General features: G+C 47.0%; 1 protein-coding gene across 1 annotated transcript; it reads left to right on the top strand.

Moving 5' to 3' along the window:
- Positions 1–99: 99 nt before the first annotated feature.
- Positions 100–25,115, top strand: masp1 (MBL associated serine protease 1). The gene is made up of 13 exons (XM_085431086.1): positions 100–304; positions 6,781–7,003; positions 7,090–7,267; positions 7,559–7,690; positions 8,828–9,024; positions 9,098–9,245; positions 9,316–9,434; positions 9,700–9,778; positions 10,834–10,959; positions 11,210–11,284; positions 12,614–12,861; positions 12,966–13,154; positions 22,705–25,115. The coding sequence occupies exons 1-13, from the start codon at positions 300–302 to the stop codon at positions 23,170–23,172; spliced, it is 2,187 nt and encodes a 728-aa protein (XP_085287212.1). The 5' UTR covers positions 100–299; the 3' UTR covers positions 23,173–25,115.
- The last annotated feature ends 1,754 nt before the right edge of the window (positions 25,116–26,869 follow it).

Raw genomic sequence — 26,869 nt, 5'->3', positions numbered from 1 at the left:
CTCTTAAATCGGGTCTTTTCTGACTGGACTCTGGCAGCTGCTGCAGTCAGGAAACAGGAAGTTGATTAACTGTGACGTAAAACAGGTAAACAAACAAACAAACGGACTTCAGTACAAAAAGAATCACTTTGAGCCCCAGAGGGCGCTGCTGTTCCTCCAGGCTGCTTCGGCATGGCACGTGATGACGTAAGCCTCTCAGTATACGTCACGCCGGGGTGAAACCCGGGGGTCGGTGTCCGGAGGAGCACAGAGGAGCGGAGGAGCCGCCGAAGGAGCTGAGAGGAGCTGCCACGTCCAACATGAGGTAAGGAGTTTCGGGTCACGTGATTGCAGGTTCTTGTAGTCGGTGCTGATCAGGATCGATACTCAGACTCACTGACGGACGCGGTGTAGCGGAACTCCAGGTGATCAGGTGTCATAAACGCGCCGCGGGGGCGTGGTCCCGCAGCTCAGCGCTCACGCAGGTGGAGGTGATGAAGAGGGAGGATGAAGGTTTGTGCGCTTGGGTCTCAGAGTGAAAGGAGCTGCGGGCCACTGCTGGCTCTGTCATCTGATTGGAGGAGATTTTACCGTTCAAGTATGTCTGTGAAGGTTCTCAGTCATCCAGGTCATCGTGGTCTAAGAAAAGCGTCTGGACTTCTTTAAGTTGCTTGAAGACGTTTCACCTCTCATCCGAGAAGCTTCTTCAGTTCTAAGGTCAAATGGTGGAGAGTCCCAGATATAAACCTAGCGGGAGTATCCCCCCCACAGAGGGACAAAAGGACCCCCTGATGATCCTCTAATCGCCTGAGCTAAGGTGTGAAACCGGGTGTGGGTCCCAATCAGCCAGAGTTTCAGGTGAGCTTACTGTGAAGGTGGGGGTCAGGTTTCACAATGGCACAGAACTGAAGAAGCTTCTGGATGAGAGGTGAAACGTCTTCAAGCAACTCAAAGAAGTCCAGACGCTTTTCTCTGTAAGCTCCTTTGACTAGTGCTCAAGTACAAAACAAACAAATATTTCCTAAAATGTGTTTGTTTTTAAAATTTCAAATGTTGTGTAACAAGAGTTTGTTTCCAATCTCTTAACCAGTGTTGGTAATCGATTACATTACTGCCCATCTCTGCTCTTCACTAACACATGGGTCTGTGCACACACACGCAGCACTGCGGCTGTCGTTGTGTTTGTATGCAACAAACTGCACATAAGTGCGTGCATGAGTTTGTGAGTCTGTCACTGCACTCACACAGCCTCAGCATGTTTGTGCTCTCTGCTCATGTTGGCTTCAGATTCATCTTTTTTGGCTTTTTAAAGAACTTATTTTAACAAAAAGTCACTTCAGGGGTCAAAGTGCATTATATTTCTGCACATCAAGGTACGGGCAGCGAGTGGCCCCCAGGCCACGGTTTGAGACCCCTGGGTTAGGGTGTGAGTTTACTGTAGTGGCTGCACACGTCACTGAAACCGAGGAACAGCTGAAGCAAAGCGGTTATAAAATGTGAAACTATCATCGGCCGGGCGTTTCCTTTCCAACATCCAGCGAGCAGCAGATGCCTCGCTAAGGTCAGAGGTCAGGAGCGCGGACAGGCTGCTGATAGGAAGCAGCCTTTCTGGAACCTGACTGACGTCCAATCAGGTGCTAACCAGCTGTACCAAATAAAGTGTCAGGGGGGCAAGGCAAGTTTATTTGTATAGCACAATTCAACAACAAGGTGATTCAAAGTGCTTTACAGAGACATTAGAAACAAGAACAAATAAAAAGCATGATTTAAAATTGATTAAAACAAACAAACAGAACAGTAGATAAAATCAGTAGTTAAAATGTAAGTTTTGAAATTTAAGCTTAAAAGTAAAACAGTGTGTATTTGGTGCTTTATTCAAATGCAGCTGAGAACAGGTGAGTCTTCAACCTGGATTTAAATAAACTGAGTGTTTCAGCTGATCTGAGGCTTTCTGGGAGTTTGTTCCAGATATAAGGAGCATAAAAGCTGAATGCAGCTTCTCCGTGTCTGGTTCTGACTCTGGGAACTGATAAAAGACCGGATCCAGATGACCTGAGGGATCTGGAAGGTTCATGCTGGGTCAGGAGGTCATTGATGTATTTTCATTCATTCATTTCATTCATTTATTTGTTCATTTCCAGGCACAACAAATACCGATATTGAACATAAAATGCACAAAACAAAAAACAAAAATTGCCTGAAAAAGGAGTGGGACGAAGAAAACTTATTAAATCCCACCCCTATACTCACTCATCAACAAAAAAAACAAACTTCCCGCAGCTACGCCCATCATTGCATACAGACCCATCAACAGCCCCGGGCACATACAAGCATCTAAGCGGCAGCTCGCAAACAACAATTAGAGCCTTCATAACTGAATACAGAATATATAAATTATAAATTGCATTACCACAGGTAACAGGCAGTAATAACTACAAGTAACGAACACACACACACACAAACACACATACATATACATACATATATATCTACACACACATGTACATATATGCACATACATGCGCACACTCTTTTTTTTTTTTTTTTTTTTTTTTTGGAATCCATACCAGCAATGGTAAGAGGACAGACATTACAGAGCACACTAAAAGCATCATTGAGTATACTGTGACCAGACCAACTGTTTGTAGAGGAATTTAAATCTATGAATATTTTTGCATTGTTTCAATTGTAAACTCAGACTGTTCCAGAGTTTCACACCACATACAGACACACAAAAGCCTTTACGGGTTGTTCGAGTTCTGGGTAATTTGAATTCTCCAAATCCTCTCACATTATAAACCTTTTCTCGAATTTCAAATCTAGTTTGTAAATTAGCCGGTAAAAGTTTAGTAAAAGCTTTATACAAAATTATGGATGTATTGTAATTAACCAGATCCTGGAATTTAAGTAACTTTGCCTGAAGAAAGAATTTGTGAGTATGATCTAGATAACCAGCCTTGTGAATAATACGCAGTGCTCGTTTCTGTACTGTGACTAATGGATTAGTTGTATTTTTATATGTATTTCCCCACACTTCCACACAATATATAAGATATGGAAGAACCAGAGTACAGTACAGAGTACGAAGTGCATCTTTATCAAGGTATGGTTTCACTTTGTTCAAAACTGCGAGGCTTCTGGAAATTTAGGTTTTTATGTGTCTGACGTGGGGTTTCCATGAAATTTTATTATCAATTACGACTCCCAAAAATTTGTTTTCACTCACATTATCAATTGGTACACCTTCAATGATAATTGGTAATTCTATATTATATTTTAAATTACCAAAAAACATTGCTTTAGTTTTATTTATATTTAATGATAATTTATTTATGTCCATCCATTTTTTTTATTAATTTTAGCTCCCTGTTTACGGTCATTACAAGATCAGTATAATCATCGCTACTGAAAAATATGTTGGTGTCATCTGCGAACAGTATGAGTTTAAGTACTTGAGAAACATCAAAAATATCATTTATGTATACATTGAAAAGTTTTGGTCCCAACACTGACCCTTGGGGAACACCACATGTAATACCAAGTTTCTCTGAATGGTAATGCCCTATGCTAACATATTGTTCCCGACCTGTTACCAGCTTTCCCTCGAATACCATATCTTTCCAATGTATCCAATAAAATTGAGTGATTGATTGTGTCGAAGGCCTTTTTGAGGTCAACAAAAATACCAACTGCATATTTATTTTTATCCAGTGTATCAGTAATTTCTTCTACTGCCTCAATTATCGCCATTGAAGTGGTTCTTTGCGTTCTGAAACCATACTGACCAACATTTATTATTTGATGTTTTTCAAGGAATTTTTCTAATCTTGAATTAAAAAGTTTTTCTAGAATTTTTGAGAATTGAGGCAGTAGAGAAATAGGCCTATAATTGGTAAAACTGTGTTTGTCATTACTTTTATATAGTGGTATTACTTTCGCAATTTTCATTTTTTTTGGAAAACAACCGGACTGAAATGATAAATTACAGATATATGTTAAGGGACTAGCAATATTCAGAATAACCTGTTTAACTACAGACATATTTATGTCATGATAATCCATTGAAGACTTACTTTTACATTCTAATGTGATATTTATTACTTCTTGCTCATTTGTAGCTGAGAGGAACAGTGAAAAGGGATTTGATTTTATATTACTGATATTTTCATTTTTATGACACGGGATGTCCGCTGCTAGTTCAGGGCCAACATTTATGAAGAATTTATTGAACCCATCGACAATATTACTCATGTTGTGATTTTCACCATTTGCATCAGTAAAATATTCAGGATATGATGTTCCAGAAGATCCTTGTTTAATTAAGTTGTTTAACACATCCCAAGTTCCTTTTATATTGTTTTTATTTTCATATAATCTTCTTCTATAATAAAGTTGTTTGCTCGTTCTTATAATATCAGTCAATTTATTTCTATATGCTTTATATCTTTGTTCCACTTCTTTTGTTTTTACTTTGATAAACTGTTTATACAGATTGTTTTTCTTTTTGCAAGCATTAATAATTCCTTTTGTGAGCCAAGGACTTTTTATCTTTTTTTTCTTTGTCATGTGTTCGTTTACAGGACAATGTTTATTGTACCACATAGTAAAAATATCTAGGAAATTGTCATAAGCCTTGTCCACATCTGACTCTTCATACACCGAACTCCATTTTGGTCCTAAACCATTCAGAGCTTTATAGGCCAGCATCAGAACTTTAAAGTCTATCCTCTGACGGACAGGCAGCCAGTGTAAGGACCTCAGAGCTGGACTGATGTGGTCCACTTTTTTGGTCTTAGTGAGGACTCGAGCAGCAGAGTTCTGAATGAGCTGTAGTTGTCTGACTGATTTTTTAGGTAGACCTGTAAAGATGCTGTTACAGTAATCAAGCCTACTAAAGATGAATGCATGGACTAGTTTTTCCAGGTCCTGTTGAGACATCAGATCTTTTATCCTTGAAATATTCTTGAGGTGATAGTAAGCTGACTTTGTTATTGTCTTAATGTGTTTTTCTAAGTTTAGGTCTGCATCCATCACTACACCCAAATTTCTCGCCTGGTTTGTGGTTTTTAGATGTATAGATTGAAGTTCTCTGGTGACCTGTAATCGTTTTTCTTTGGCGCCAAAGACTATTACCTCAGTTTTGTTTTTGTTTAGCTGGAGAAAATTGTGGCACAACCAGTCATTGATTTCCTCAATGCATTTACCAAGAGCCTGTACAGGGCCTCGGTCTCCTGGTGACATTGTGATATATATTTGTGTGTCATCTGCATAGCTGTGATAGTTTATTTTGTTGTTGTTTATAATCTGTGCCAGTGGGAGCATGTAAATGTTAAACAGAAGGGGTCCCAAGATGGAACCTTGGGGAACTCCACATGTGATACTTGTCTGCTCGGATGTGAAGTTACCTATTGATACAAAGTATTTCCTGTTTTCTAAGTATGTTTTGAACCAGTTTAGTACAGTTCCTGAAAGACCTGTCCAGTTCTCCAGTCGTTTGAGTAATATGTTGTGGTCAACTGTATCAAATGCTGCACTGAGATCCAGTAAAACTAGGACTGACATTTTTCCACTGTCTGTATTCAGACATATGTCATTAAACACTTTGGTCAGAGCGGTTTCAGTGCTGTGGTTCTGTCTAAAACCTGACTGGAAGGCATCGTAGCAATTATTCTGTGTTAAGAAGTAACTGAGCTGTTGAGAAACTGCTTTTTCAATGATCTTAAAAACGGGAGATTTGAGATCGGCCTGTAGTTTTTCATTTGTGTCTTGTCAAGATTGTCCTTTTTCAGTATAGGTTTGATTACAGCAGTTTTTAGTGATTCTGGAAACACACCTGATAATAAAGAAAAGTTGACGATCTGTAACAGGTCTGACTCTAAAGTCTTTGAGACCTTTTTGAAAAAACTTGTTGGCAGGACATCTAAACAGCAGGAGGAGGAGTTCAGCTGACCTAAGATGTCCTCCAGGTCTTTGCTGTTAATCGGGTGAAACTGTTTCATGGTGTTTAAACAGTTTTTCGGTGGACACAGTACATATCCTGGATCTGCTGTTGATGTACCAACTGCTTGTCTAATTTTTTGGATTTTTTCTGTGAAGAATTTGGCAAAGTCATTGCAGGCCATGGTCGAATGAAGTTCAGCTGCCACTGGCACAGGAGGGTTTGTTAGCCTGTCAACTGTAGAAAATAAGACCCGAGCATTATGGCTGTTTTTAGTGATGATGTCAGAGAAGTAGGACCTCCTTGCATTCCTCAGTTGTAAATTATAATTGTGAAGTTTCTCTTTATAGATGTCATAATGAACCTGGAGGTTTGTTTTTCTCCATCTGCGCTCAGCTTTCCTACACTCTCTTTTTTCATTTTTCACCAGTGTGGAGTTTCTCCATGGAGACTTTTTCCTTCCAGAGATAACCTTCACCTTAATGGGAGCAATAGTGTCCATTACATTTAACATGTTAGCATTGAAGCTATTGACGAGCTCACTGACTGACCCTCTGGACAGGTCAGGTGTTAATGGGAAGACCTGGTTAAAGATTTCACTACTGTCTTCAGTTATACACCGTTTTGTGATCACTGCTGTTGATATATTTATGTGGGCTGAGATTTTACTTTCAAAGAAAAAGGGCGTGTTTACTGATGGTGCTGGGTGGGAGCAGGCTTTCACTGAGCATGTGCAATAGGAACAGGCTGGTGTGCGTGTAACGTTCGCAGAAGGATGCGTGCGGGCCTGGTCCCAGGCCTCTGATGAGGAGGGGGCCGGACCTCTGTGACGTCCTGACGAGTGTCGCTTTGCTTCCTCTCAGACTCATCCTCATCTCGCTGCTCTTCTCGCTCGGACTCGGTGCTCAGCAGCTGTCGCTGTCGGGGATGTACGGCAGCCTGTGCTCACCAAACTTCCCGGAGCCGTATCCCCGGGACATGCAGCTGCGCTGGAACGTCAGCGTTCCTGACGGCTTCCAGATCAAGCTCTACTTCAGCCACTTCGACCTGGAGCCGTCTTACCTGTGCGAGTACGACTACGTCAAGGTGAGACACAGGATGCCAGTTTTTGGTGTGTGTGTGTGTGTTTGCGCGCCACAGTGATGTCACAAACTATGGTTCTCTGTCTGCAGGTGGAGGCTGAGGGGGAGGTGCTGGCGCTGTTCTGTGGGAAGGAGCAGACGGACACGGAGGCGGTGCCGGCTCAGCAGGCCCTCACTTCCCCCAGAAACTCCCTCAGCCTCCTCTTCTCCTCCGACTTCTCCGACGAGGAGCGGTTCTCCGGGTTCGTGGCTCACTACAGCGCCGTGGGTAAGAACCAGACCCAGCCCGCCCGAGCAGACGGGTTCGGTCTCTCGCCATGACGTCTCCTCTGGAGCCGGAGTTTGGACCTTCAGGTGTTCATCGGAGTTCTGCTCGGTGCTGGTCTGAAGGTGGGACCGAGCAGAACTCTGACGAGCAGTGAGCGAGTCTGCGGACTTCCTGTTTCAGTGCGACTCAGTTTCAGAGGTCACCTGACAAAAAGGCGCAGTTTGTTTGCGTTTCTCATCTGATGCTTGTTTCCTGTCTCCTCTGGTCCCGCCTCTGGCCCCGCCCCTCTAGACGTAGACGAGTGCAGCGAGCGGAGTGGCGAGGACGCGCTCTGCGATCATTTCTGCCACAACTACATCGGAGGATACTACTGCTCCTGTCGCTATGGTTACCGGCTGCACTCTGACAACCACACCTGCAGAGGTGAGCGCAGACATCGGCTCGGGTGTCATAATCCACAGCATCCACAGCTGATTGCTCGCGTTCATCCACAAGTACAGTAGCGTGCGCTGCGGGGCTCTGCTTTCCAAAGATATGAGCCCCACATGAACCACGGGTGGGGGAGGAATGTGTGGGTCCTCACGTGTCCTGACAGATCAGTGCTGTGGACCGTGACCCCGCTGTGACTGATAGCGGCGCCTGATCGGTGGTAAATATTTGCGTGTTTCTGTGTGGGGGAGGCAGGCTCTGTCTGAGTTCTGCCTGTGCGTGTTCACGTCTGAGGGTTTGCTACAGAGCGACGACCTCTCGGTGACCTCTGACTGATTACAGAACCATTATAACACAACACACTGAGTGTGCAAAAGTCTTGAGTCTCACCTCTTTTCTTTGCTTCCGGTTAGCCACGCCCCTTTAATGTCTCATATTTTTTCCCCTCCCAAACATGGATGCAACAAATATGATACAAAACACAGATATACAAATGAGTATTTAATCCACTGTGATCGTTCAGGAACATCTGGAAACATCTGACTATCAGCATGACAACAGTGCAAACACAAAGCTGTGCATTAAAGCACAGCTGGATAGAAACACACAAGCCTGTGAGAGCCGGACATCAGTGTGGGAAGAGCTCTGAGTGTCCTTCAGGAAGCCTGCAGATCCTCAGAGAGCAAATATACAAACTCAGTTTTTGACTCTGCTTTTCTGTGTGTGTGTGTGTGTGTGTGTGTGTGTGTGTGTGTGTGTGCGTGTGTGCTAAAATGCACTACTGTAAATGATGTATAGACAATCATTCTGTACAATACAATAATTATAGTTCTACAACTGTTTATTAATAGTAGCAATTGTATCTCTACAATCTCAAATAGTTTTCATATTTTAACCATATTTATATCCTGTTCATAGCTTGTACACTCACTGCAGCCAGTACATACTTAGAGCATATTCATAACATGCCTTCATACCGTGTACATTGTAACATACCTATAATAGATCCATATTTTGTAATATATCAATATTATTGCCAAAGCACTTTCTGGATGGATGCAAACTGCATTTCTGTTGTCTTGCACTTGTGACATGTGCAATCACAGTAAAGTTGAATTCTATTCTGTTCAGTGGAGTGCAGCAGTGATGTGTTCAGGGAACGCTCCGGAGTTCTGAGCAGCATTGACTTCCCTGCTCCGTACCCAAAGAGCTGCGAGTGCTTGTACCGCATCGAGGTGGAGGATGGCTTCAGGCTCCGCCTCCAGTTTGACTCACACTTTGATGTGGAGGATCACCCTGACGTCAGCTGTCCCTATGACTACATTAAGGTGAAGAAAACACACACACAGACACACACTCGGGTGACGTGTTGGAGCTGTTAATCAGCTGTTTTCCTGTCAGATTAAAGCAGGAAGTGCTGTGTTCGGTCCGTTCTGCGGCGATCAATCTCCAGGAGTCATTCAGACCGACAGCAACGTGGCCTCCATCGTGTTCCACAGCGATAGCTCTGGAGAAAACCTCGGCTGGAGGCTCGGCTACACGGCTACAGGTGAGTCCATGTCCAGGTGATGCAAACAGACACACAGCTGGGAGTTATAGCTTTTATTGTCTCCTGACAGGAAGTCAATGTCCCGTGCCCAATACTCCGCCCAACGCCCTGATGAACCCCTTCCAATCAGAATACTTCTTTAAAGACCACATCCTGTTCACCTGTGAGCCTGGATACCACCTGCTGAAGGTAGGGGGCGTGTCACATCAGCTGAGTTTGGTCAACCCAAATGATGTTTAGTTTGTTTCAAAAACAGCGGCACTGCGCACGTGAAGGAATGGGCCAGCGCACTGGCGTCCGTTTGACAGATCGAACTGTCAAACGGATCGGTCACGCAGAGCGCGAACGCGGCGTGCGTCCGAGCTATGCGCCACAGGTGTAGATCAGCTGTGCGGGTCACATGGTCTGCAGTGATGCTGCTTGTTGCTAACCTGGCTGCGCTGTCTCTGCTCAGGACGGAGGTCACCTGGATCACTATCAGATCGACTGCCGGGCCGATGGATCGTGGAGCGACAGTCCTCCTCCGTGCCACAGTAAGACTGCTCGACCTTTGACCTCTCCAGAGTGTTTGTGTTTCAGTGTCTCCCGTGTTTGAGTCTGGGTTACTGCTGCTGCAACCTGTTTCCTGGAGCACACACGCCACCTGCTGGCTCTCTGCAGACTCTACAGGAGCGTCACAGTAGTGCTAGTTAGGCTTTCGTTTAGTAAACCTGAAGCTCCGCCTTTTCTGATGCTCTGTTAGTACAGTAGTGACCTCACAGCAGCCATGTTATTGGTCACATGATGTCATTAAAAGGCTCCAACAGCACAAACACGGCCCACGGGTCCAGCTCAGGTGAAGTTAGTAGCTACAGCCACCTGTGTCACCATCCACGTGTCAGTCGCAGAGGCCACGCCCCTAATAATGCAAACAGGTGAGTTACGACTGACATGTTTATTTTACCACCGCGGGGAGGGGGGGACTGGCTGACCAGGCCGGTCGTGCTGTGGTAGGCAGGCACCGCCGTGGCGTCCTGCAGATCAGTTTTGAGACTGACAGGTAGCTGTCTGTGCAGGTGCTGAGAGACAGTTCAGGTCTGCTCACACACTTTCCTCTCGCTCTCGTTTCTCTGCAGACTCCAGGAGGAAGCCAAGCTCTCTGTCCAGCATCCGGACCAATCACAGCCTAGCTTAATGAGCAAGCCAGTCTCATTGGCTAATAAAGATACTGCAGGAGCGAACAGTGTTGATGTGTCTGTATTTTCCAATAAAGCGTAAAACCAGAAGCTTCTGTCGTGTGTCTGTGACTCACATTCAGGGATCGCGGCGCTGATGTGTTTCTGTCACACGTGTTCGCGTTCTTTGTCTCGATGCGTGTTCCCGTGACGCCCCCTTCAGGACACGCTGACTCTTCAGCCTGTCGGGTCTCACGTTACGTTGAGATGAGTTTCAGATTAAAATCACGTCACACTCACGTGTCTGGATCATTGGAACACGTCAGTTCTGATTCGTTGTCGCTGTCGGTCAGCTGTAGTTTGGTTCTGGCTCATTCTTCCTCCTTTCTGCTCAGACTCAAAGCTGATTGGTGTTTTTGTCCTGTCTGTCACAGTGGTGGATTGTGGGAGTCCAAAGATGGTCGACATGGCTGACGTGGTGTTTGGTAACCATGACAACAGCACACTGTTCGGTGCGACCGTTCAGTACGTGTGCAGGGAGGGCGGCGTCCAGCTTAACAGTAAGAGGTCTTCCTGTTTGGTTTCCTTCAGTGGTTGCTGTGCAGTGACAGCTCATCCGATTATTGGCTGAACCTTGTTGTTCCTCGAGCTCTGTGTCTGGTTGTAGTAAGGAAATGTTTTTATTCATTTTTATTATTTTGTTCTCATCTTTGGGCAATTTGCTCCTCATCTGTTTTTAAACATGTTGATAAAAACTGGACCTGCTATTGATAACCAGAGGCCTCCTCACACTCCGGTTACTGTTTGTAGCTTCATACAGGTGTGGTCTGAGTGGAGACTGGGTTGATTCAGAAGGAAGGAGCACAGTACCCACCTGTCTGCCAAGTACCTGCCCGTCTGCCTGTTCACCTGTCTGTCTGTTCACCTGTCTGCCTGTTCACCTGTCTGTCTGTTAACCCGTCTGTCTGTTAACCCGTCTGTCTATTCACCTGTCTGCCTGTTCACCTGTCTGCCTGTTCACCTGTCTGTCTGATAACCCGTCTGTCTGTTAACCCGTCTGTCTGTTAACCCGTCTGTCTATTCACCTGTCTGCCTGTTCACCTGTCTTTCTGATAACCCGTCTGTCTGTTAACCCGTCTGCCTGTTCACCTGTCTGTCTGATAACCTGTCTGTCTGATAACCTGTCTGTCTGTTCACCTGTCTTTCTTTTCACCTGTCTGCCTGTTCACCTGTCTGTCTGTTCACCTGTCTGCCTGTTCACCTGTCTGTCTGATAACCTGTCTTTCTTTTCACCTGTCTGTCTGTTCACCTGTCTGCCTGTTCACCTGTCTGTCTGTTAACCTGTCTGTCTGATAACCTGTCTGTCTGTTCACCTGTCTTTCTTTTCACCTGTCTGCCTGTTCACCTGTCTGTCTGTTCACCTGTCTGTGTGTTCACCTGTCTGCCTGTTAACCTGTCTGTCTGTTCACCTGTCTGTCTGTTCACCTGTCTGCCTGTTCACCTGTCTGTCTGATAACCTGTCTTTCTTTTCACCTGTCTGTCTGTTCACCTGTCTGCCTGTTCACCTGTCTGTCTGATAACCTGTCTTTCTTTTCACCTGTCTGTCTGTTCACCTGTCTGCCTGTTCACCTGTCTGTCTGATAACCTGTCTGTCTGTTCACCTGTCTTTCTTTTCACCTGTCTGCCTGTTCACCTGTCTGCCTGTTCACCTGTCTGTCTGTTCACCTGTCTGCCTGTTCACCTGTCTGTCTGATAACCTGTCTTTCTTTTCACCTGTCTGCCTGTTCACCTGTCTGCCTGTTCACCTGTCTGCCTGATAACCTGTCTGTTCACCTGTCTGCCTGTTCACCTGTCTGTCTGTTCACCTGTCTGCCTGTTCACCTGTCTGTCTGTTCACCTGTCTGCCTGTTCACCTGTCTGTCTGATAACCTGTCTGCCTGTTCACCTGTCTGCCTGTTCACCCGTCTGTCTGATAAACTGTCTGCCTGTTCACCTGTCTGTCTGTTCACCTGTCTGCCTGTTCACCTGTCTGTCTGTTCACCTGTCTGCCTGTTCACCTGTCTGTCTGATAACCTGTCTTTCTTTTCACCTGTCTGCCTGTTCACCTGTCTGCCTGTTCACCTGTCTGCCTGATAACCTGTCTGTCTGTTCACCTGTCTGCCTGTTCACCTGTCTGTCTGATAACCTGTCTGCCTGATGTCTCTGCGTGTCCAGCCTGCGGCCAGCCATCCCGCCCTCTCCCCCCTCAGGTGAAGCGGATTGTGGGCGGTCGTAGCGCTGAGCCTGGCTTCTTCCCCTGGCAGGTCCTGCTCAGTGTGGAGGACCTGTCCAGGGTCCCAGAGGATCGCTGGTTCGGCTCTGGGGCCCTGCTGTCGGAGTCCTGGGTCCTCACAGCTGCCCACATCCTGCGGTCCCTGAGGAGGGACACCAGTGTCGTTCCCGTGGCCGCTGACCACGTCAAGGTTTCTGAAATTCTCTCCTATATCTGTGATCAGCTTTGTGTCTCTGCCAAACCGTGGGACGGATGCTTATCGGCTGTAAGTGACCTGCTTGTTCTGTCCTTCAGGTCTTCCTTGGTCTCCATGATGCCAGAGACAAACGTCGGGCCACCAACCTCTCCGTAGACCGGATCTTCCTCCACCCGGACTTCCAACCCAACAACTACAACAACGACATCGCCCTGCTGAGGCTGAGTGAGCGGGTGGAGTTTAACCAACTCATCCGTCCAGTCTGTCTCCCACTGCCTCACACACAGGTGGGTCACAGCTCCAGCTGAGTCTGCACAAAGCCGTGTTCACTTAGGTGTGATCTCCCAACACAAAGGTCAGAGGTCACAGGGAGAGGACCTCTGAGCTGACAGACACAAAGGTTATCAGACAGACATGTTAACAGACAGAATTAAAATCCTTGTAAGAGACTGAAAATGTAAAACTAATAATAAAAGTCTGCTTTATAAAAAACTAGAATGACTTTAAAAGGATCTCAGTGATTAGGTGGAGTTAGCTTTCCTGAGCTCTTCAGGCAGGAAGACCCGGTTAAGGCCTCCTTACCTGTACAGGTGTCCGTGAGTCTGCCAGAGTGTGCTTGGCAAAGTCGGGGTAAAAACAAAGCATGGTGCTCAGCAGCAGTGCATGAACGTGAAGCCGAACCTCACCTATGCTGAGCTTGCTCCAAAGGTCAGCTGGTCCCCTCATTAAAGACGGGGGGAGGAGCTACTCCTCGACACTGAGGCTGTGTCCCATTTCAGGGTCTGCACGCTTGAAGTACGCATTTCAAGTGCGGTTACGTCACCGCCACACGACGACGGCTGTCCCAATTCGAAGTGTGCTTCAAATGCCCCCCCCCCCCCCCCCCCCAACCGGTCGCAGCAGATGGCCCCGCCCCTCCCTGAGCCTGGTTCTGCCGGAGGTTTCTTCCTGTTAAAAGGGAGTTTTTCCTTCCCACTGTTGCCAAAGTGCTGCTCATAGGGGGTCATATGATTGTTGGGTTTTTCTCTGTATCTATGAAGCGCCTTGAGGCGACTTATGTTGTGATTTGGCGCTATATAAATAAAATTGAATTGAATTGAAATGCATACTCCAAATCCGCCGTCGATTTCCCCAAATATCAAGCGTGGTCCGGTGCACGCTTTGTGGTCCCATATATCCCACAATTCAGAGCGCGGCGGTGGGTGTGGATTATTTTGCCGCAAAATACGGCAGACGGGAGCGGCCAAAGAGGTTTTTTTTTTGTTTTTTTCCCAAACTTTATTGAAATTATAAAGCGAACAGTCAGTCATTCCAGTTCAGTTTGTACAGTAGACATACAAGGCAAATAAGAGTAACAATATACAGTACAATGAAATAAATAAAGGATAAAAAAGGAAAAAAAAGGGGGGAATGTGACAGACTTCATAACAACTTTGTACTTGAAAGTTGTGACAGCTCATTCGTTGAACATTTCTGAATGAATTTCAATCAATGATAAACCTTTTATATTGGAAGTTAATTTAAGAGAGTTTAAGTAATATTCAATTTCAATCAAAAACAAATTAAATGATGGGGTTGAGTTTTGAAATTTACATTTATGTATGTGGAATTTCCCTAATAAGATGGAGCGGCCGAAGAGTGAACTGTCAAAAGTACTGAATATGACGTCACTCATTTATGTGCCAATGTGTAATAATTAAAGTCAGTCATATATCCACAAACACAACAAGCTGAAAGTCAGTGATATATATACATATATATATATATATGTGTGTGTGTGTGTGTGTGTGTGTGTGTGTGTGTGTGTGTGTGTGTGTGTGTGTGTGTGTGTGTGTGTGTGTGTGTGTGTGTGTGTGTGTGTGTGTGTGTGTGTGTGTGTGTGTATGTATGTATGTATGTATGTATGTATGTATGTATGTATGTATGTATGTATGTATGTATGTATGTATGTATGTATGTATGTATGTATGTATGTATGTATGTATGTATATATATATACACGGCGAAACAACTAGTAGCTCAGTGTTCCAACATTCGAACGAAGGGACTGCTCTCACAGCTAGAGATTGACGAGGTACAACACAAATGCTACGGCAAGGAGGAGTCAGGACGCCAGGTCAGGGGGGAGATATCATCACCCCCACCCGAGATTGGGTACATAGCCCCAAGTGCGATAGGAGAAGGATCGTTGAGTGCGAGAGGAACTGACCTGAAAAAAAGGATAATGGCCAAGCTTGAAACCTGGATCCCGCGTAGCCGGTTACCAAGATTACGTGAAGTTCCCTCAGAAGGTCTGCTAGATGATGTTAATGCAGCACTACGGACAATACCTACAACCACGATTACCGACACTAACAAGCTGATCTACAATACGGCAACAGTGATCAGTGAGATGCTTGGCTACAAGTTGAACAGCGACAAGGGGCAGTACCCTCCATGGAGAAGGAGGCTAGAGGGCAAGATCAAAGTAGCACGGAGGGAGGTTAGCCAACTAACGGAGTTGCAGAAAGGTGCGACAAATAAGGTGCCTAAGAAATACAGCAAGCTGTCCATACCTGAGGCCTTGGAAACTGCCAAGCAAAGACTCACAGCCTTGGCCAGCCGCTTGAGGAGGTACACCAGAGAGATAGAAGGCAGGAGAATAAACCAGCTGTTCTCCACAGAACCAGCAAAGGTGTACTCTCAGTGGCAAGGGAACAATAAGAGAACAGCACCACCAAGGCTGGAGACGGAGCAATACTGGAAGAGCATATGGGAGAAGGATGCAACCCATAACGGCAATGCTCAGTGGCTAGAGGATCTGAGGGCTGACCACAGCGACCTCCCTGAACAGGGTCCAGTAACCATCACAGTGGCAGATATCCAAGAAAGGGTCTCCAGTATGAAGAGTTGGACAGCACCAGGGCCCGACATGGTTCACGCCTACTGGCTGAAGAAGCTGACTGCACTCCATGAGCGTCTGGCAGCACAAATGAACCAGCTGCTAGTTAACGAGAGACACCCGGAATGGCTAACTGAAGGCCGGACGGTCCTGATCCCCAAGGACCCCAAGAAGGGACCGGTCCCCTCCAACTACCGACCAATAACCTGCCTCAGTACTACATGGAAGCTCCTGTCAGGCATCATATCGGCTAAGATGAACAGGCACATGGGTCAATACATGAGCGGGACACAGAAAGGAATTGGCAAGAATACCAGAGGCGCAAAACACCAGCTACTGGTAGACAGAACAATCAGCCGAGACTGCAAGACCAGACTGACCAACCTGTGCACTGCCTGGATTGATTACAAGAAGGCCTATGACTCAATGCCCCACAGCTGGATACTGGAATGCCTAGAATTGTACAAGATCAATGGGACCCTAAGAGCCTTCATCAGGAACTCAATGGGGATGTGGCGTACAACACTAGAGGCCAACTCCAAGCCCATAGCACAAGTCACCATCAAGTGCGGGATCTACCAAGGAGATGCTCTGTCCCCACTGCTGTTCTGCATAGGCCTGAACCCCCTCAGTGAGATCATTAACAAGACTGGCTACGGATACCGACTACGGAACGGAGCAGTTGTCAGCCACCTCCTGTACATGGATGACATCAAGCTGTATGCCAAGAGTGAACGAGACATCGATTCACTGATCCACACTACCAGGCTATACAGCAATGACATTGGAATGTCGTTCGGACTGGAGAAGTGTAGTCGGATGGTAACAAAGAGAGGGAAGGTAGTCAGAACTGAGGGGATTGAACTACCAGAAGGCAACATTGCAGACATAGAGGACAGTTACAAGTACTTGGGGATCCCACAGGCGAATGGGAACCATGAAGAGGCCGCTAGAAAAGCTGCAACCACCAAGTACCTGCAGAGGGTCAGGCAAGTCCTGAGGAGTCAGCTGAATGGTAAGAACAAGATCCGGGCCATCAACACGTACGCCCTGCCCGTGATCAGGTACCCTGCTGGGGTAATAGGCTGGCCAAAGGAGGAGATAGAAGCCACTGACATAAAGACAAGAAAGCTCCTTACCATGCATGGAGGGTTTCACCCCAAATCCAGCACCCTGAGGCTGTACGCTAAGCGGAAGGAAGGGGGCCGGGGACTGGTGAGTGTCAGCACCACAGTCCAGGATGAGACAACGAACATCCAAGAATACATTAGGAAGATGGCCCCAACTGACCGAGTGCTCAGTGAATACCTCAGGCAGCAGAAACCCAAGAAAGAGGAGGGAGACGAGGAACCATCATGGAAGGACAGGCCCCTGCACGGTATGTACCACCGGCAGATAGAGGAGGTGGCTGATATCCAGAAATCCTACCAGTGGCTGGACAAAGCTGGACTGAAAGACAGCACAGAGGCACTAATCATGGCAGCACAAGAACAAGCTCTGAGTACAAGATCCATAGAGGCTGGGGTCTATCACAGCAGGCAAGACCCCAGGTGCAGGCTGTGTAAAGATGCCCCAGAGACAATCCAGCACATAACAGCAGGGTGCAAGATGCTAGCAGGCAAGGCATACATGGAACGCCATAACCAAGTGGCCGGCATAGTGTACAGGAACATCTGTGCCGAGTATAACCTGGAAGTCCCGAGGTCAAAATGGGAGATGCCCCCAAGGGTGGTGGAGAATGACCGAGCTAAGATCCTGTGGGACTTCCAGATACAGACGGACAAAATGGTGGTGGCTAACCAACCGGACATAGTGGTGGTAGACAAACAGAAGAAGATGGCCGTAGTGATCGATGTAGCGGTTCCGAATGACAGCAATATCAGGAAGAAGGAACACGAGAAGCTGGAGAAATACCAAGGGCTCAGAGAAGAGCTCGAGAGGATGTGGAGGGTGAAGGTAACGGTGGTCCCCGTGGTAATCGGAGCACTAGGTGCGGTGACTCCCAAGCTAGGCGAGTGGCTCCAGCAGATCCCAGGAACAACATCGGAGATCTCTGTCCAGAAGAGCGCAGTCCTGGGAACAGCTAAGATACTGCACAGGACCCTCAAGCTCCCAGGCCTCTGGTAGAGGACCCGAGCTTGAAGGATAAACCGCCCGCAGGGGCGTGCTGGGTGTTTTATATATATATATATATATATATATATATATATATATATATATATATATATATATATATATATATATATATATATATATATATATATATATATATATATATATAGCAGCTGGATAGCGTAGTGGTTAAACTACACGCCTTTGGAACAGAGGATCGCAAGTTCGATTCCTGCCTGGGGCGTCTGTATCCAGTAAGGGTCCTAAGGCTAGACCCCCTATGCTAAGCAAGCCTACCGCAGACATGAGCGAGACAGATAAATATGAAGGCATGCCGGCTCGGACGTCGCCCGGATCAACAAGGTCCGCGTCAGGTGTTGAGGAACCAGGGCACCCTGACGAAAAGTGGGCTACTGGAACAAGAAGGCATCGGTGGGCAAGGGACGAAAACAGGGCGTTGTTGGAGTGCTACTACGCAAGTAACCCCGGCGGAAGGGGCTACATGAATAGGATGAGGGACCTATGGATTCTTCGATACCCAACATCCACAATGACGGCGAAACAACTAGTAGCTCAGTGTTCCAACATTCAAGGAACACGAGAAGCTGGAGAAATACCAAGGGCTCAGAGAAGAGCTCGAGAGGATGTGGAGGGTGAAGGTAACGGTGGTCCCCGTGGTAATCGGAGCACTAGGTGCGGTGACTCCCAAGCTAGGCGAGTGGCTCCAGCAGATCCCGGGAATAACATCGGAGATCTCTGTCCAGAAGAGCGCAGTCCTGGGAACAGCTAAGATACTGCGCAGGACCCTCAAGCTCCCAGGCCTCTGGTAGAGGACCCGAGCTTGAAGGATAAACCGCCCGCAGGGGCGTGCTGGGTGTTTTTTTATATATATATATATATATATATATATATGGGTGTGTGTGTGTGTGTGTGTGTGTGTGTGTGTGTGTGTGTGTGTGTATATACACACACACACACACACACACACACACACACACACACACACACACACACACACACACACACACACCCTGCGGGCGGTTTATCCTTCAAGCTCGGGTCCTCTACCAGAGGCCTGGGAGCTTGAGGGTCCTGCGCAGTATCTTAGCTGTTCCCAGGACTGCGCTCTTCTGGACAGAGATCTCCGATGTTATTCCCGGGATCTGCTGGAGCCACTCGCCTAGCTTGGGAGTCACCGCACCTAGTGCTCCGATTACCACGGGGACCACCATTACCTTCACCCTCCACATCCTCTCGAGCTCTTCTCTGAGCCTTTGGTATTTCTCCAGCTTCTCGTGTTCCTTCTTCCTGATATTGCTGTCATTCGGAACCGCTACATCGATCACTACGGCCGTCTTCTTCTGTTTGTCTACCACCACTATGTCCGGTTGGTTAGCCACCACCATTTTGTCCGTCTGTATCTGGAAGTCCCACAGGATCTTAGCTCGGTCATTCTCCACCACCCTTGGGGGCATCTCCCATTTTGACCTCGGGACTTCCAGGTTATACTCGGCACAGATGTTCCTGTACACTATGCCGGCCACTTGGTTATGGCGTTCCATGTATGCCTTGCCTGCTAGCATCTTGCACCCTGCTGTTATGTGCTGGATTGTCTCTGGGGCATCTTTACACAGCCTGCACCTGGGGTCTTGCCTGCTGTGATAGACCCCAGCCTCTATGGATCTTGTACTCAGAGCTTGTTCTTGTGCTGCCATGATTAGTGCCTCTGTGCTGTCTTTCAGTCCAGCTTTGTCCAGCCACTGGTAGGATTTCTGGATATCAGCCACCTCCTCTATCTGCCGGTGGTACATACCGTGCAGGGGCCTGTCCTTCCATGATGGTTCCTCGTCTCCCTCCTCTTTCTTGGGTTTTTGCTGCCTGAGGTATTCACTGAGCACTCGGTCAGTTGGGGCCATCTTCCCAATGTATTCTTGGATGTTCGTTGTCTCATCCTGGACTGTGGTGCTGACACTCACCAGTCCCCGGCCCCCTTCCTTCCGCTTAGCGTACAGCCTCAGGGTGCTGGACTTGGGGTGAAACCTCCATGCATGGTAAGGAGCTTTCTTGTCTTTATGTCAGTGGCTTCTATCTCCTCCTTTGGCCAGCCTATTACCCCAGCAGGGTACCTGATCACGGGCAGGGCGTACGTGTTGATGGCCCGGATCTTGTTCTTACCATTCAGCTGACTCCTCAGGACTTGCCTGACCCTCTGCAGGTACTTGGTGGTTGCAGCCTTTCTAGCGGCCTCTTCATGGTTCCCATTTGCCTGCGGGATCCCCAGGTACTTGTAACTGTCCTCTATGTCTGCAATGTTGCCTTCTGGTAGTTCAATCCCCTCAGTTCTGACTACCTTCCCTCTCTTTGATACCATCCGACTACACTTCTCCAGTCCGAACAACATTCCAATGTCATTGCTGTATAGCCTGGTAGTGTGGATCAGTGAATCGATGTCTCGTTCACTCTTGGCATACAGCTTGATGTCATCCATGTACAGGAGGTGGCTGACAACTGCTCCGTTCCGTAGTCGGTATCCGTAGCCAGTCTTGTTAATGATCTCACTGAGGGGGTTCAGGCCTATGCAGAACAGCAGTGGGGACAGAGCATCTCCTTGGTAGATCCCGCACTTGATGGTGACTTGTGCTATGGGCTTGGAGTTGGCCTCTAGTGTTGTACGCCACATCCCCATTGAGTTCCTGATGAAGGCTCTTAGGGTCCCATTGATCTTGTACAATTCTAGGCATTCCAGTATCCAGCTGTGGGGCATTGAGTCATAGGCCTTCTTGTAATCAATCCAGGCAGTGCACAGGTTGGTCAGTCTGGTCTTGCAGTCTCGGCTGATTGTTCTGTCTACCAGTAGCTGGTGTTTTGCGCCTCTGGTATTCTTGCCAATTCCTTTCTGTGTCCCACTCATGTATTGACCCATGTGCCTGTTCATCTTAGCCGATATGATGCCTGACAGGAGCTTCCATGTAGTACTGAGGCAGGTTATTGGTCGGTAGTTGGAGGGGACCGGTCCCTTCTTGGGGTCCTTGGGGATCAGGACCGTCCGGCCTTCGGTTAGCCATTCCGGGTGTCTCTCGTTAACTAGCAGCTGGTTCATTTGTGCTGCCAGACGCTCGTGGAGTGCAGTCAGCTTCTTCAGCCAGTAGGCGTGAACCATGTCGGGCCCTGGTGCTGTCCAACTCTTCATACTGGAGACCCTTTCTTGGATATCTGCCACTGTGATGGTTACTGGACCCTGTTCAGGGAGGTCGCTGTGGTCTGCCCTCAGATCCACTAGCCACTGAGCATTGCCGTTATGGGTTGCATCCTTCTCCCATATGCTCTTCCAGTATTGCTCCGTCTCCAGCCTTGGTGGTGCTGTTCTCTTATTGTTCCCTTGCCACCGAGAGTACACCTTTGCTGGTTCTGTGGAGAACAGCTGGTTTATTCTCCTGCCTTCTATCTCTCTGGTGTACCTCCTCAAGCGGCTGGCCAAGGCTGTGAGTCTTTGCTTGGCAGTTTCCAAGGCCTCAGGTATGGACAGCTTGCTGTATTTCTTATGCACCTTATTTGTCGCACCTTTCTGCAACTCCGTTAGTTGGCTAACCTCCCTCCGTGCTACTTTGATCTTGCCCTCTAGCCTCCTTCTCCATGGAGGGTACTGCCCCTTGTGGCTGTTCAACTTGTAGCCAAGCATCTCACTGATCACTGCTGCCGTATTGTAGATCAGCTTGTTAGTGTCAGTAATCGTGGTTGTAGGTATTGTCCGTAGTGCTGCATTAACATCATCTAGCAGACCTTCTGAGGGTACTTTACGTAATCTTGGTAACCGGCTACGGGGGATCCAGGTTTCAAGCTTGGCCATTATCCTTTTTTTCAGGTCAGTTCCTCTCGCACTCAACGATCCTTCTCCTATCGCACTTGGGGCTATGTACCCAATCTCGGGTGGGGGTGATGATATCTCCCCCCTGACCTGGCGTCCTGACTCCTCCTTGCCGTAGCATTTGTGTTGTACCTCGTCAATCTCTAGCTGTGAGAGCAGTCCCTTCTTTCGAATGTTGGAACACTGAGCTACTAGTTGTTTCGCCGTCATTGTGGATGTTGGGTATCGAAGAATCCATAGGTCCGTCATCCTATTCATGTAGCCCCTGCCGCCGGGGTTACTTGCGTAGTAGCATTCCAACAACGCCCTGTTTTCGTCTCTTGCCCACCGATGCCTTCTTGTTCCAGTAGCCCACTTTTCGTCAGGGTGCCCTGGTTCCTCAACACCTGACGCGGACCTTGTTGATCCGGGCGACGCCTTCATATTTATCTGTCTCGCTCATGTCTGCGGTAGGCTCTCTTAGCATAGGGGGTCTAGCCTTAGGACCCTTACTGGATACAGACGCCCAAGGCAGGAATCGAACTTGCGATCCTGGGTTCCAAAGGCGTGTAGTCTAACCACTACAAGATATATATATATATATATATATATATATATATATATATATATATATATATATATATATATATATATATATATATATATATATATATATATATATCTGACAATACTATAACATTGGCCATATTATATTTACATTAACACAGTGAGATGATTTTAGTCTCATGAACAACATTAGCTAATTGTTATTTACTAACTAATCTTAAATGACTGTTCAGCAATGACGTCTCAGACACGTCTGCTTTGGGCTCGATGTGGACACGTTTGCTTTATTTCCAGTATTTTTGAATCACATGTTTCTTTATTTTTACTGGTGATGTCATCGCCTGTTTGAGGCAGTGAGATCAGATCGACTAAGGATGTAAATATTTTACTGATCTGTCTGCTGCTTGACCTCTGACCTCTGTCTTTACCCCAGGATGACCCCCTGGCACCTCCCCCCAACTCTCTGGGTGTGGTTGCTGGTTGGGGAATCTCCAACCCCAATGCCTCTGCTTCTTCCTCCCCCTCATCCACTCTGACCTTTGACCCTGTGTCGGACACCGACCTCGAGATGACCTCTGACCTCCTGCAGTATGTGAAGCTGCCTGTGGTCTCCCAGGCCGAGTGTGAGGCGAGCTACGCCTCGCGCTCCGTCAGCTACAACATCACTGACAACATGTTCTGTGCCGGCTTCTTCGAGGGGGGGCGGGACACCTGCCTAGGGGACAGCGGGGGTGCATTTGTAATGGAGGACGAGGTCAGCCGGAGGTGGGCGGTGTTTGGGTTGGTGTCCTGGGGTGGACCAGAGGAGTGCGGGAGTCTGAGAGTGTATGGAGTCTATACCCGAGTGGCCAAATACGTGGAGTGGATACAGAGCCACCTTCACGCTGCCCCCTGGTGGTGATGCTGGGTTTTTTAACACTTTGTTTTTATTGGTAGTTTTGTATATTTTTTACAAAACATTCAGACATTAACAAGTACAGAGCACTAGGCTTGCAAAGATGCATTAAAAAAAAGGTATCCATTTATGGTACAATCAAATCAAACAGGTGAATTACAGCGATGATACTTTTGGTACCAGAATTTATAATATTTTTCCATTCAAGTAAAGGTCCCATTTTTTCCATTACTTCTCAAATTTATCAGCAGCAAGTCTTAATGAAAAAGTCTCTCCATTGTGTAAATTTCCTTGGTAATGCCTATCCAGTCCAAAAATGACGGTGGAGCCACGTTTAGCCATTTGCGAGTTATGGCTTTCTTTGCACCAGCCAGTAGTTTTAATAAAAGGTATTTGTCCGATTTCCTCAGTCCTTGGTATGAGGGGAAACATCAGCGAAAGGCCTGCTCAAAATGACACCCTTGAGCGACAGTTGGAAAACATCGCGGAACGGATCACTGCAGTTGTGAGGTCTCAGAATCAAAAGACTGACAACACCATGGAACAGAAGTTTGATACCATCATGGGGAGGCTCGCGGCTCTCCAACGGGAGATCGAGGGACCAGTGTCAGAGGGCTAAATTTGAGCTGCTCACAAAGGAGAAATCAACAATATTCAACATTTGGACACCACGGCGCCAGCTGCTAGGCCCAAGGCTGGAGCCCACCAAAACAACTCCCTGATAACGACTGTGTGATGACTATTCTTCCCGTCCCATGAAGGCCACCTGGGTTGGCTGGCAGACTGTTTACTTAGCCTGATAGAGCGAAGGACACTGTCTCCGCTGAACTATGGACACGCACACACATACACTTACACTGATAGGCACTCACTCATCCCCCCTCCCTTTCCAACGCCTTCGATGCTTGTTTCCTGCGAGGGAACACGGCGGGTCTGTGTGCCGCGCTGGAATGATAGCGCTGTGCAGGGTGGCTGCTGTGTTTCTTCGGATTACTCCTCACCCCCCACCCACCCCTGTGGCTTGTCATGTCTTCACAATGTTGTGCTGTGGACATTTATGTGCTTTTTTGTGCAAAGGAGTTTTTTTGTTTCCTGTTCTCATGCTGTCCTACCATGGAAGCACAGCATGAGTAGGGGTCTCTTTTTTCCTCTTGTACTTTCCCCACTGTAGTGTACATTTCAATGTTTTTTCTCTGATTCTACCAATCTCCGACCTGTATCCCCATGTAATGTTTGTGCTATATGTGTAAGGTCGGGGGGGGGGGGGGGTCCCATTTCACTGCAGGGCAACCTGCATGTGACGAATAAAGCTTTGATTGAAGATCATTCCAGCAGTCAGACAGTCAGACAGCTACTGATTTGATATTTTTTATTTTGTTTACTAGAACGAGAGCCCGCCTCACATCATCGTGAGTTTGTCCGTTTCGAACAAAGCCTGTTTGATCTGTATCTGCTAGTTCTGAAGTTATAAATTCCAACTGTTTAGCTAATAGTGTTGCAAATATCCTGTAGTCAATATTCACGACTGATATGGGTCTGTAGGAACCACGTTCTGTTTTGTTCTTACCCGGTTTGGGAATTACTGAAATACCTGCTCGTTTCCAGGATGGGGGTATCTCCCCCTGTAAGCACATGGTTAAAGCAAACCCTCAGCAGAGGGGCTACGAGATCTCTGCTTGTACCACTCTGCCGGGTAGCCGTCCTCACCGGCCATCTTATTTGAAACGGCCTGGTTAATCTCCTCCGCAGTTACTGTTGGTGTTAATCTTTTATTTTGTTCCTATCGATGGTAAATCAAGGAAAGAAATGCATTAACAGAGGGCACATCTGTCGTGGTGGGTTCTGCGTACAGTCGGGTATAATAGGTCACAAAAGATTCTTTATGCTTTTCATGTCATATCTTATCATTTGCTGGGTTTTTAATTCTCTGAATAAATCTGTCAGCCTGCTGTTTCCTCTTGGCTTCTTGGATTTGGGACCATTTTCATAATAATTCTGCATGAATTTAGCCCTTTTCTCTATTTGGTCATCATATAACCTGTTTAATATCTGTTGTGCTTCTTTCATTTGTGATAAGGTGTCATCATTGTTACTTTTCAATGAGGTCTTTTAGATGTTTCTCTGTTTCCTTTTTTTATATGAGGACCACAAAACTAGATTCCCTCTAAGAACTGCCTTCGCTGCATCCCATAAAATACTGAGGAGAAACATCACCATTGTTATTATAGTCCATGTATTCCTTAAATTCTTCTTTTACAAACCTTTTGAATTTTACATCCTTTAGTAGACCAATATGAAGCGTCCATGAGTGCAGATGGAGTGTCAGGTACACGCCTGCATGGTCCGAAATATCTCTCAGCCCTATATCACAATTTACAATCCTGTGCTTATCAAAGTGTGACATAAAAAATAGTCCAGTCTTGAATACATATGGTGGGAATGTGAAAACCAACCCTTCTTCTTAAGCATCCTTTTAACATATAGAGCTTCTGATTGTGACACTTTAGTTTTACTGGACGTGTCCAGAAATGGATTCAAGTGAATATTCCAATCTCACCACATATTAATACGCCTGATGTTTCTGTTGCAATTAATTCAAAAAGGGTCCTGATCAGATCTTTATCAGTCCCTGGCCGTCTGTACACATTAAACATGTAACTTCCTTGTGATCTGTGTACCCTTTAGCCAGCATATAACGCCCCTCCTCATCTCTGATTTGTGAGGAAAGCTGGAAATGTACTTTGACAATAAGGCCACTCCTCTAGAATGTTTTTTTTTTATATGTGAGGAATAATACAGATTTTAAACCCCATTTTACACAATTTTTTGTGCTCGGTGGCAGAAAGATGTTTCCTGCCAGAAAATGGTAAATGGTCTGTATTTATATAGCGCTTTACACATCCATTCACACGCACATTCATCCACACATTCACACACTGGTGATGGCAGCTACATTGCAGCCACAGCCACCCTGGGGCGCACTGACAGAGGCGAGGCTGCGGACATGGCGCCACCGGGCCCTCTGACCACCACCAGTAGGCAACGGGTGAAGTGTCTCGCCCAAGGACACAACGATCGAGACTGGCGGAGCCGGGCTTGAACCGGCAACCTTCTGATTACAAGATGAACTGCCAACTCTTGAGCCACGGTTGCGCCCCCCCCCCCCAAAAAAAAAGAGTCCCAGAGAGCCCCTCGTAGTGCTGCTTGGTAATCTCGGCTCATCATAGCAGCGCTCTTGGAGAAAGCCAGTAACATCCCATAACTGCGGTCAAACCTGTTACTCTTATTTTACAGAGGAGAACTGCAGTCTTAGGTGCGGGGAAAAAATTAGGTGTTACTATCCATACGCTTGAATCTGGAGCTTTTCCTGGATGTATTTCATCCGGGTCTGCCGCGGCGCCCCGCTCGCTCTTTCCCAGAATGGCGTCCGCTGCTTGGGTACGGGGATGCGTGGTATTGGGTCGTCTGCTCCCTTTTCCATCAACTTCCTCTTCTCCAGGTCTTCGGATGCGTCGTAAATCACGAGCCCGTTTTCATAAAACACACGCAGTCTGGGACAGTGGCGCGGCTGCCACTTCGTACCTCGCTAAGTAAGTTAGCTGGATTAGATTGTTGACGATTTCGCGTGATCCTGGATCGTTCGGTTCCCCGAAGCTCATCCGGGACTTGCTGTCATAGCAACAGAGCCGTAAGCGTAAACCTG

Source organism: Copadichromis virginalis, linkage group LG14, assembly GCF_057382275.1.
Source record: "Copadichromis virginalis isolate Kocher_CV1m ecotype Utaka linkage group LG14, C_Virginalis_male_GT1.1, whole genome shotgun sequence".
Taxonomy (NCBI): domain Eukaryota; kingdom Metazoa; phylum Chordata; class Actinopteri; order Cichliformes; family Cichlidae; genus Copadichromis; species Copadichromis virginalis.
Note: the sequence above shows the minus strand (reverse complement) of the source record. Positions and strands in the feature narration are given on the sequence as shown.

What these genes read in the sequence shown, in the direction of transcription:
- masp1 (XM_085431086.1), top strand. An exon ending in GGCTCACTACAGCGCCGTGG is followed by an intron (nt 7,268 to 7,558) that starts GTAAGAACCAGA and finishes CCGCCCCTCTAG; the next exon opens with ACGTAGACGAGTGCAGCGAG. An exon ending in TGGCCGCTGACCACGTCAAG is followed by an intron (nt 12,862 to 12,965) that starts GTTTCTGAAATT and finishes TCTGTCCTTCAG; the next exon opens with GTCTTCCTTGGTCTCCATGA.